The following is a 12,751-nucleotide window of genomic DNA, read 5'->3' on the forward strand; positions in this document are numbered from 1 at the left end:
CAAGGTATTATTACTATATGACTGTATTATCTAATAAGAGTTGATGAGAATAAAAAGTACCCCCTGAAGATCAAATATTATCCCCTTCAAAACTCAAATTTTAATTCCCACCTTAGAACCTGGTGGACTTGCTGCCCTGCATAGAGAGGTCCTGAATTTCTGCAAGCTGCTGTGCCAGAACTAAATTCAGTATTAGTTTAAGTTTTGGTGACGATCCATTAACAAACACATTGACCTGGACCCAATATACAAACCGCTGCAATGGAAATCCAGAACCGGCACCAACCCGAAACAGCTCAAACAGAGCCACATGAATTCAAAGCGGAACAGTACAACAGCGCTGCACTGCTTGTGTCACCTAGAAAGGGGACGAAGTTCTGCCAACAAACCTACCAGCTTAGCAAACAGACCAATAATGAATTCAACAGTATTAGGCTTGATTGTTGCAATAATGAGAACATGAGGAGTTGAAATGTAGCACATAATCCAAGTTACAGAACTTGGAGGAGAATAGTGATTCAGGAATATTGCTTTTCAGGGACCAAATAAGTCAGAAAATTGCAATTCAGGGGTCTCCTTATTTCTCAGGCTGTAATTTAGATCAACAGTTAGAATCTGACTTGAACTTTAAAATTATAAAAGGTGGTTAGAATACCTAGTGAACAGAAATTGACAAAGGCAATAACTACAGGGAACCTCTATTATCCGAACGAGATAGGTGGGCACTATTTTGTTCGGATAATTGATTATTTGGTTAATCGATTAAATGCCTTTACTCTGGGGCTCGGTGTTTGTAAAGTCTGCTCCCCGTTCAGGAGACTGCAGAAGTACACTGTGCACAAGACCCTGCCCTCAACACCACCCCCAACCCCATCCAACACTGCCCCCTCTGCCCCCCAACACCGCGCCCCCCAACCCCATCCAGGGGTGTTAGGGTACACCCCTCTGTCGAACTCCGGAAAGTGTGTGGGGAGAGAGAGAGAGTGGAAGATCAGTCATTTGGAGATAGTGCCTGTTTAATTACTGTAAGCAAAAGACGTGATCACTGTTGGAAACACGTCTTTGATGTAATGTTTCTGTCGAGACTTCGAGATTTCCTTCGGATAATCCGATTTTCGGATAATTTGGTATTCGGCTAATCGAGGTTCCTCTGTAATTGGTCTTTTGACTAAATGCTATAAACAAGAGCAAGAAATGAGGCTTCACAGTTCTAACTTAGATATGAGTCATTATTTAGCTTATTTCCTGCTAAACAGTGTGGTCAAGGGATAGGGTGCTTCATGTCCTAATTTCTTAAGTGTTTAGGTCAAGTGGAAATCAAATATAGAAAAGGAAAAATATGTTTTAGAAACTAGCAAAGACCCACAAAAAGAAACAATAGAATGTGGGTGAACTAACTGGTAAACTAGCCATAAAGTTAACTCCTGTAAAAATTGATTGTAAGGATTCTCTGTGCATATCCATCCATCTGAACAGGCTGCCTGTTCCCTAACTGACAACTTAATGTACACCAAATCCTTAACAACTCTTTGTTTGGCATCCTTTACAAACAAACTAAAAAATAATCAGTAGCCTCTAAACTTAAGGATGACTTGTGGTATTCCCAGCCTGTTTTGTAGTCCTTGTCCTTGTCAAACGGGTTCGTTCTTGCCTTCCTGTCATGTCTGTCCATATTCAAAATCCTAACACAATCCAATTTAGAGGAATTGGGAATCGGCAAGACTTTTTGCAATCTTGCCTGTAGTCTTAAATTCTATATCTTAAATTCTACAAAATATCCATCCAGTTTTGTAAATTTATCAAAGTGTGACTGTCCCTCATGCATTTGCTTATTTAAAAAATTTTTTTAGTAGAATTCCAAGCCAACCTTTGTGTCCAAATGTTGGTCCTCTCAATACTTTGCCTGATCTCGTGTATCGTGAGTTGGTACCTATGCCATTCCTAACATTTTCTTGTTAAACTTGTAACTCTCATCCACATACTGACTACATTTTTCCAATGATTGTAAGGTTCAGCCTTAAACTGTCAGTCAGGAGTACTCACCTGACATGATGCACTGGCTTCAGCCATTCTTCTCCAAGCTTAATCCAATTAGTTTTCTAGTTGTAAAGACTTATGACACAGTAGGATTGCCAAAATGTCAATTAAAATGTAAACAAGTCAGTGAGCCAAAACCATATGTCTTTCTTTGTGGATATCGTTTATTAATGACAATCTTATGGCTTCTACCGCACATCTTATCTTGCTACATCAACAGCAACCTAGATGCTAAAAAGTGAGGAACTTAAAGTTAATATCGCTGGAGGAAAAGGTAGTAAAGAAACTTTTCGCTGCCTTGAATAGCTGCAGTATATACACATGGTAGACACTCAATCCTCATAGGGAGGGAATTCCAGAATTTTGACCCAACCCGCATGAAAGCAATGTTGAATCCAGATGGTTAGTAGCTTGGGGGTTTGCAGATGGTGGTGTTCTCGTGTGTCTGCTGTTGTCTTTCCTCTGGTGGTTGTAGGTTTGGAAGATGCTGTCTAAGGAGCTTTGATGAATTTCTGTAGTGCATCTTGGTGATGTACACTGAACATTATTGGTGCCCATCAAACAAGCTGCTTTTTCTAGATGGTGTCGAGCTGCACCTATCCAGGCAAGTGGGGGTGAATTGTGTCTTGTAGATGGTGGACAAGTTTTGGGGAGTCAGGAGGTGAATTACTCACTAAGATTCCTAGCCTCTGACTTTGTAGCTAATCCAGTTCAATTTATGTCAACTGTAACACCAGGGATAATGGTGGGATTCAGTGATGGTAATGCCAGTGATGGTTAGATTCTCTTTGGAGATGGGCATTGCTTGGCATTTTTGTGACATGAATGTTACTTATTAATTAATTCTCAATGCATATTACCAAGTCTAGGATAGCTGCTTCCCTGTTCAGCTATATGATATTGTCCCAAGACATTCAATAACTTGTTTTCCAGGCTACTTTTGCTGACCTGATTTTCTAAATCTATATAGATTAAAATCACCTGTGTTTATTGCAGGTATATTGTTTATGTGGTCCATTTAGTTTTTCCCTGTAAACTCTGTCCTACAGTGTATTTACTACCTGAGATCTGTTGGGGTGTTTTCCCTGTCAACCTTTTGACTTCAATATATGTATTTGGGGGTAGGAGGAACCCAGTGCTATTATCAGTGGACTGTTAATCCGGACACCTCCACAGCATCTCTGGACACAGGTTCAAATCCTGCCACAGCAGATGGTGGTGGTTGATGAATTCAGTAAAAATCTGAAATTAAGAGTCTGATAACCATGAATCTGGTGTTGATTGTTGGAAAAAGCCTTTTAAGGAAGGAAACTGCCATCCTTGACTGGTCTGGCCTACATGTGACTCCTGACCCAGAGCAGTTGATTCTTAACTGCCCTTGGAAATTAAGGATGGGCAATAAATGCTGGCCATGCCAGTGATGCCCTCATTCTGTGAATGAGTTGGAAATAGCCACTGTATTTATGTGGCTAGTCCAATTCTGTTTCTGTCAGTAGTAATCCCTGGGATGCAATTTGATCCTTTTAACTCTGGTTTGTTCTTTTGACTTTTTTGAAATGATGCAAAGATTATTGTCCATTAAATGTTACGCTCCTGACAGTTGATCCAGTTTGGCCCATCTTCTAGTTTAGAACTAGGTCTAGCATGGTAATTTCTAATTGGACAGGCAACATACTGTTGTAGAAAGTTTTCCTAAACATTAAGAACTCTTGTCCATCATTGCCCTTTTTGCGACTACAATTCATCTGTGTTTAGGAACTTGCAGTTTCCCCTTAATTACATTATAATTTTTGTACCTCTTTATTTTCTTGCAAGCTTGTTGCTATGCATTCTTCTCTCAAGTTAGTCTGGGAGTAGATAACAAAAACAATAATGCAAGTTTTTAAAAAAAAAAATCTCTAGTGTAATAAATTGTGTCTTCAATCTCTGAGGTATCTTCCTTCTCCAGTACTGCAATACTTTCCTTAATCAATATTGCAACCCCTCCCATATGCTGCTCTTCCTATCTTTTCTGAACATCTTGCACTCAAATAATTGACTTCTTTCTTATGTAACAGTATTAATTTTGATAAATAACCTTTACCGGACACTGAAATAACGCGAACTTTACAAGAAAATGGTGCACATTTAGTGTGGAGATCTGAGATTCTATTATGGAAACCTCCAGTAGTAAAGCACTGTTTTTCCTAGTTAGTTTGGGGAATTTAAAAGCAAGTTAGGATGTGAAAACTTCACGTTTCGGGGTCCTATTTCTGTTCAAAGTTTGCTTACCATGTGCGGTGTGTGTGATCAAAAGTCTAACTGTGCAAACTTTTTGGAACTGGTTAATATTCTTAAGTTCTACACCCGAAGGTTGGACTTTCTGAACTACTTTTTGTTTTTGCAGGTATTTTAGAGACCATTTGGGATAAAAACAGTGTTACTGCTGCTACTCCACCTCCCTCTCCAACTTCTGGAGACAGTGGTAGGTTCTGCTGTTTAAAAATCTTGATTTGACAGTCATTCAGTTTGGTGAGATGAAATGGATTCAAATTAAGCATGTCAATTTTGATGTGAAAGGTATTCATTCTATAAGTACAACAATACAAATCAGGAGCAAGTCATTCAGACCCCCCTCATCTGCTTTGCCATTCCATAAGCACTAAGCCGATCTGATTGTGGCTTCAACTCCATTTTCCCGCCTACTTTTGTCTCCTTTGTTACTTGTATGAGAATTGATGCTGTTATGGAATTGAACGCATCTATTTAAGTTTGCTGTTCTCCATCGAGTAAGATGTAGAGCAGATGGATTTTGAGTAAAACTCTACACTAACTCCTCAGCCTACTTTAACACCAACCTTGGGTAACTTGAAAACAGCACTCAGTGTTTGGGATTTGGCCTAGTTTCATTGATCTCAAGCAGGTTTTTGAATTGCCAATGATGTTCAGAGTGTGTCCTCTAATTGTTGCTGTATATTAACAAGGTATGGACCATAAATGAACACTGTACCTTTTTACAAAATAGTATAATCCTTGGCGCACACTTTACAGAAGACTGAATAGCACTCCTTGGCTTTGTGTATTTGTCACGGAGTCTGATCACGTGACATAATGTCATCATCCATTTTGGACATACAAACAACTCTCTCTAACTTTGCCTGTGCAGTGAGCACCTCAATGTTAAACTCCTGCTTTTAACATTCCTGGTCCTCCTTGGAACAAGAATTCAAACCAAGAATTTTATTTTGTTTGAAAGTATCAATCTGAATTTTAGCTTTCACTGTTCCTTGATTATGAAAACATTGCACTTGTAAAATCTTGTGACTACTGTAAGTTCAATTCCCTCAACAAACTGTTTCAGGGTAAGCTGGCTTAGACATTTTCAATTGAGGCTGAGGACACCCCCACAAAAGGGATTTTCTTTGACAATCTGAAAATTCAGACTCAGTCCAGCATACAGTCATCAAGACTGGTGGATTGTATGGAAAACCTGCCCATGCCAGTGTTAGTGTTAAACTTCTTGCTGTGCCAGTAGCATGTAACAGATGACTCTTCTGGCCTTAAAATGTAAGCTTTTGTTTTGAATTGGTACTTTGTAGTCTTCCTGTTGAATACCTAACATTTTAAGTTGTTGAGACCAAGTTCCAGCAACAAACTTATTGGAAATCGAATGTGTACCAAGAGATGTCTTTGATTTTTCTTTTTCCCTTCCTGTTCCCTTCCCTTGAGCATAGTTTGCAATGTATGAGTGCACCATAAATGCATTGCAGTTAATTGGCTGATGAAGAATGATTTCGCATTAGCTGCATGTGCTATAAGTTTGCATAACCAAAGTTATCGAGCTAGACTAAAATACTGCTGAAATTTACTTGTAACAAAATTGGGAAAGCAGAATATCAATGAGAGGACTGGAATTGTCCCCTGATGGATTTCTGCACCCTTCAGAATTATGTTCCCTGCGTTCTTAAGTCTCTTCAGAAGAATTTGTAAAGCCTGCACTTATATTGTCTGTAGAATTGGCAGTGGAAGCTTGAAATGCTCAAGGTACAAATCTAATAGCTGGAACAATAATCTCTATTGGGATGATATCAAAGATTTTTATGAAATAATAATGAAAAGTCTTTACATCTTGCACTAATGGCTAGTAGATTTTTTTTGTTTTCTACATTTGTGTGCTAATAACTACATAAGACTCATGATTTTCTTTCCTTGTTAGGTGATTTGCTTAGTAGCCTACTGCAGACTCCCCAAGCTGCCAAATTATTAAATCAGCCAATCCCAATTTTAGATCCAGCAAGTGAGCACGTTTGTTTTCTGGCTTTGGACTGTCTGACTCATCTTTTCAGCTGGATCCCACTCTCTGCCAGCATCACCCCTGCTCTCCTGACTACCATCTTCCACTTTGCTCGTTTTGGCTGTGATACCCGTGCCAAGAAGCTAGTTGCTGTGAATGGAAATGGCCACAACAATAATATCATCCAGGAGCGAGGTAAACTGGGCGTGTTTGCCATGTCTTGCATTAATGAACTCATGTCTAAGAACTGTGTCCCTATGGAGTTTGAGGAATATCTACTGCGCATGTTCCAGCAGACATTTTACTTACTGCAGAAAATCACCAAAGACAACAACGCACACTCCGTAAAAAGCCGCCTGGAAGAGCTAGAAGAAAGGTAAGCTTTGTAGATGCCGTAGCATAAAGATATGGTCTGGGGTTCTGTTCTGACCTTACTTGGTACACCTGGAAACAAATTCAAAATTTGGACGAGTCTGACTTGTTCATGCTCTGCATGGATAGCAGATAATAATCCAAAGTGAAATTACAAGAACACACAGGAATACAGTTTAATTTTCTGTTAATGTTGATATTCAGTTTGTTTATTGTGACACTAGGAAAAAGGTCTCCTATTTCATGAAATGTTCGGCAAAGGGATTTGTCTTGATTCAGGTTTTGATGTTGGGAAACAACTTGACAATTCAATTTTGTTTAACATCCTTAATAATATACTTTTGACTTCTGTAATAAATGCCTACTGGTCTGAGTTTCTGTAATTCTGATTTATAATGCAGATAATTGTCTCTAAAAGTTATCACAGTTTCCTCCATAGTCTGATTTTAAGGTTTATCATAACTAGCAGCCCTCAAGAAAAATCCAACCACATGTAAGGATTACAAGTTCAAGTTCAAACTGTTGCCAGAACGTTGTCTGGCAGCTATACAATTTGGACCCTTGCAAGACTAAAATCAGTATGGAAGAGTTATAGGCCAAGGATCTTGCGTGTAGTGTTGTACTCAAGACTTCTCGAGCTTTATGTAAGATGCATGACATCTTGATGGCTTGGTGCAGAAGTACAATGTGCTGTAACACTGCATATTACAAGAGTATGCAAGGCCGATATATCTTAGACACACAATGGATATAACACCTGATCAGAGTATGGAAAGGGAATTAGCTAGAACAACAGCTCCCAATCATGTAACCAAAAGTTGAGAGGAACTAAAGAAGCCTGATTGAACATTTGTGTCAACTGATATGATTGTCTAGAACACTGATTCTCAAACCCTTTGACTTTTGTTTCCTTCCATGCATTAGTAATCCTTGACTAAACGTACCAAAATGCATGTAAAGGTCAAGTAGCCATAGTTTTGGTGGATTATATGACTGGTGATGGTTTAATCTGAGGGTATCCAGATTTTGGATGAGGGGAGATTGAGAAGGAGAGTCCTTCATAACCTTCGTGTGGGTTCAATTCCCTTACCAGCTGTTAGCATCAATGTGCATCACAAATCAACTGACACCCCCACACTCTCCAAAATGCATGTAAAGTGTTTTATAAAAAACTTTGTAGAAAACATTATTACTTTCATACATTTGGTTGTAGACTACTTTGTGCAATTCCAGGCAGTCCCCAGTTGCACCCCCAGCCAGGTGAGACTGCTGGGTGACTGTGCTATGTACGTGGTGACCACACTCTACAGCTGCATTCCAATCTGTTTCATAAGGACATATGATGTAAAGCAATCTACAGATTCACTCCACTCAAGAAATTCCTCGTGTTTTGAATGAGCCACTTTTATTGCTCTGAGATTATGCCCTCTGGTCCTAGACTCTCCTACAAGGGAGAGCAAACTTTCTGCATTTATCCTGCTGATTTCCCTGAAGAATCTTGTATGTTTCAAGAAGATTGGATTTCAGAAGAATGAGAGGCAATGTGTAAAGGCCAAAACTAATCCACCTCTTCTAAGCAAATCTCCCCATACCTAGGATCAACCAGACTTTCTACAGTTTTGGTCTTTGAGGAAAGATGTAGTGGTATTGGAGGCATTCAGAGGAGGTTCACTTCATCCCAGTGATATGGGGTTTGTCATATGAAGAGAGATTGAACAGTTTAGTCCTATGCTCTCTGGAATTTAGAATGAGGGGAGATCAGACTGGGGTATTCAAAATGATAAGAGGTAATGATAAAATAGGCGTAGAGTGGATGCTTCTACTTATGGGGCATCCAAGAATGAGAGGTCATAGTCTTGTCTTATGGGGTAGCAAATTTTAAAACAGTTGAGGAGAAACTACTTCTCCCAAAGAGTTGTGAATCTAGAATTTGCTACCCCAAAGTGCTGTGCTTAATTTAAACAGGAGTTAGATTTTTAATTGATAAAGGGTTGAAGGTCTATGGGGAGGAGGCAGGAGAATGGGGGTGAGGAGCATATCTGCCATGGGCTGAATGGCTTAATTATGCTCCTATATGTTATGATTAGATTACTTAGTGTGGAAACAGGCCCTTCGGCCCAACAAGTTCACACTGACCCGCCGAAGCACAACCCACCCGTACCCCTACATTTACCCCTTCACCTAACACTACGGGCAATTTAACATGGCCAATTCACCTGACCTGCACATCTTTGGACTGTGGGAGGAAACCGGAGCACCCGGAGGAAACCCACTCAGACACTGGGAGAATGTGCAAACTCCACACGGTTGCCTGAGGCGAATTGAACCCGGGTCTCTGGCGCCGAGGCAACAGTGCTAACCACTGTGCCACCCACTGCGCCCACTATGAACTTATGAACCTAGTGAACCTTCTTTGTGAACCTTCTGTGGACTGTCTCAAATGCCAGTATATCTATCTTTAAATATGGCTAAGCTCACCAATTTTATTCATGCAATTCAGGCATTTCCGACTGGCCAGCGTTTATTGCTGTCCCTGCTTGCCCTTGAGCGGTGGTTGTGAGCTGCTTTCCTGAACTGCAATCAACCTGCTATGGGTTGATCCACAATCTCGTTAGGGAGGGAATTCCAGGATATTTGACTCAGTGACAGTAAGGGAATGCAAATTTATTTTGAAGTCAGGAAATTGAGTAGATTGGAGGGGAACTTGCATGTGGTGGTGTTCAGTCATGTTCCTATCTGCCAGATATGACTCCAAACAGTGGTAAGTTTGCCCCCTGCACAAGTCTTTAGTACTATCGCTGGAATATTGTCCGTATCCAATACCTCCAACTATTTCTTGATATCATACAAAGTGAATCAAATTGGTTGAAGACTGGTGTCTGTGCTGAGACCCACTGGCTGAAGATTGCTGTGAATCCACTGAAGTGTTGGGTTTCTCCATCATTGAGGATGGGGATATTTGTGGAGCCACCTCCAGTGAGTTGTTTAATTGTCCGCCACTATTCAGATTGGATGTTGCAGGACTGCAGAGGTTAGATCTGATGCATTGGTTATGGGATGACTTAGCTCTATCTATCGCTTGCTGCTTATGCTATTTGGCATGCAAGTCATCCTGTTTAGTAGCTTTACCAGATTAACACGTCATTTTTAGATAATACCTGGTGCTACTTCTGGCATGCCCTCCTGCACTCCATTGAACCAGGGTTGATCCCCTGGCTTGATGACAATAGTTCAGTGAGGAATATGACAGGCCATGAGGTTGTAGATTGTGCTAGAATACGGTTCTGCTGTTGATGGCCTACAGCATCTAATAGGTAAACAGGACTCCCGCCCACCTTCCGAGGACCCCTTCGCCCACCTCCAACGCACTGCATCCACCTGGATATCCCGCGCTGGCCGAATACCTGCTCTCGACCTCTTCATTTCCAACTGCCGCCGGGACATTAACCGCCTCAACCTGTCGACCCCCCTCCCCCACTCCAACCTCTCACCCTCACAACGCGCAGCCCTCCAATCCCTCTGCTCCAATCCCAACCTCACCATCAAGCCAGCAGATAAAGGGGGCGCAGTGGTAGTCTGGTGCACTGACCTCTACATCGCTGAAGCCAAACGCCAACTCGAGGACACCTCTTCCTACTGCCCCCTTGACCATGACCCCACCCCCCATCACCAAACCATCATCTCCCAGGAGATCTCCCATCCACAACTTCCAACCTCATAGTCCGGGAACCCCGCACTGCCCGGTTCTACCTCCTTCCCAAGATCCACAAGCCTGACCACCCTGGCCGACCCATTGTCTCAGCATGCTCCTGCCCCACTGAACTCATCTCTACCTACCTCGACACTGTCCTATCCCCTCTAGTCCAGGAACTCCCCACATACGTTCGAGACACCACCCATGCCCTCCACCTCCTCCAAGACTTCCGTTTCCCCAGCCCCCAATGCCTCATCTTCACTATGGATATCCAATCCCTCTACACCTCCATCCGCCATGACCAGGGCCTCCAAGCCCTCCGTTTTTTCCTCTCCAGACGTTCCCAACAGTACCCTTCCACCGACACACACATTCGTTTGGGCGAACTGGTCCTCACCCTTAACAATTTCTCCTTTGAATCCTCCCACTTCCTCCAGACCAAAGGGGTAGCCATGGGCACACGTATGGGCCCCAGCTATGCCTGTCTCTTTGTTGGCTACATAGAACAGTTGATCTTCCGTAATTACACCGGCACCACTCCCCACCTCTTCCTCCTCTACATTGATGACTGCATTGGCGCCACCTCGTGCTCCCGCGAGGAGGTTGAGCAATTCATCAACTTCACCAACACATTCCACCCTGACCTTAAATTTACCTGGACCATCTCTGACACCTCCCTCCCCTTCCTGGACCTCTCCATCTCCATCAGTGATGACCGACTTGACACTGACATTTTCTACAAACCCACCGATTCCCACAGCTACCTGGATTACACTTCTTCCCACCTTATCTCTTGCAAAAATGCCATCCCGTATTCCCAATTCCTCCACCTCTGCCGTATCTGCTCCCAGGAGGACCAGTTCCACCATAGAACACACCAGATGGCCTCCTTCTTTAGAGACCGCAATTTCCCTTCCCACGTGGTTAAAGATGCCCTCCAACGCATCTCGTCCACATCCCGCATCTCCGCCCTCAGACCCAACCCCTCCAACCGCAACAGGGACAGAACACCCCTGGTGCTCACCTTCCACCCTATCAACCTTCGCATAAACCAAATCATCCGCCGACATTTCCGCCACCTCCAACAGACCCCACCACCAGGGATATATTTCCCTCCCCACCCGTCTCCGCCTTCTGCAAAGACCGCTCCCTCTGTGACTACCTGGTCAGGTCCACGCCCCCCTACGACCCACCCTCCCATCCTGGCATTTTCCCCTGCCACCGCAGGAACTGTAAAACCTGTGCCCACACCACCTCCCTCACCTCCATCCAAGGCCCTAAAGGAGCCTTCCACATCCATCAAAGTTTTACCTGCACATCCACTAATATCATTTATTGTATCCGTTGCTCCCGATGCGGTCTCCTCTACATCGGGGAGACTGGGCGCCTCCTAGCAGAGCGCTTCAGGGAACATCTCCGAGACACCTGCACCAATCAACCAAACCGCCCCGTGGCCCAACATTTCAACTCCCCCTCCCAGTCTGCCGAGGATATGGAGGTGCTGGGCCGCCTCCACCGCCGCTCCCTCACCACCAGACGCATGGAAGAAGAATGCCTCATCTTCCGCCTCGGAACACTTCAACCCCAGGGCATCAATGTGGACTTCAACAGCTTCCTCATTTCCCCTTCTCCCACCTCATCCTAGTTTCTAACCTCCAGCTCAACACTGTCTCCTTGACTTGTCCGGACTTGTCCGACCTGCCTAGCTCCTTTTCCACCTATCCACTCCACCCTCTCCTCCCTGACCTATCTCCTTCATCTCCTCCCCCACTGACCTATTGTACTCTATGCTACTCTCTCCCCACCCCCACCCTCTAGTTTATCTCTCCACGCTTCAGGCTCTCTGCCTTTATTCCTGATGAAACGTCGATTTTGCCTGTCCTCTGATTTTGCCTGTCCTCGGATGCTGCCTGAACTGCTGTGTTCTTCCAGCACCACTGATCCAGAATACACCATCTAATAGCCCACTCTCTTGTTGCTAGAACTGTTTGAAGTCGGTCCCATTTGAAATCATAGATGTACAGCTTGTAAGCGGATCTTTCGGAGTAATTGGAATGCAAAATACTAGGCTAATAAGATTCTTGGGAGTGCAGATGAGCAGAGAGATCTGTGTCCATGTACACAGATCCCTGAAAGTTGCCACCCAGATTGACTGGGTTGTTAAGAAGGCATAGTGTTTTGGCTTTTATTAATAGAGGGATTGAGTTCCGGAACCAGGAGGTTATGCTGCAGCTGTACAAAGCTCTGGTGTGGCCACACTTGGAGTATTGTGTACAGTTCTGGTCACCGCATTTTAAGAAGGATGTGGAAGCTTTGGAAAGGGTGCAGAGGAGATTTACTAGGATATTGCCTGGTATGGAAGGAATGTCTTACAT

General features: G+C 43.2%; 1 protein-coding gene across 2 annotated transcripts in view; it reads left to right on the forward strand.

Annotated features, from left to right (window-relative positions):
- Positions 1 to 12,751, forward strand: part of xpo6 (exportin 6) — a 142,125-nt gene that overhangs the window by 59,475 nt on the left and 69,899 nt on the right. For both annotated transcript variants that reach the window (XM_043711504.2, XM_087997866.1), the window contains exons 6-7: positions 4,424 to 4,501; positions 6,233 to 6,686. In XM_043711504.2, the coding sequence (XP_043567439.1) occupies positions 4,424 to 4,501; positions 6,233 to 6,686 (532 nt within the window). The remainder of the gene's footprint in view (positions 1 to 4,423; positions 4,502 to 6,232; positions 6,687 to 12,751) is intronic.

Source organism: Chiloscyllium plagiosum, unplaced genomic scaffold, assembly GCF_037043375.1.
Source record: "Chiloscyllium plagiosum isolate Xiang-an unplaced genomic scaffold, Cpla_swu_hap1 HiC_scaffold_20, whole genome shotgun sequence".
In the NCBI taxonomy this organism is placed as follows: Eukaryota; Metazoa; Chordata; class Chondrichthyes; order Orectolobiformes; family Hemiscylliidae; genus Chiloscyllium; species Chiloscyllium plagiosum.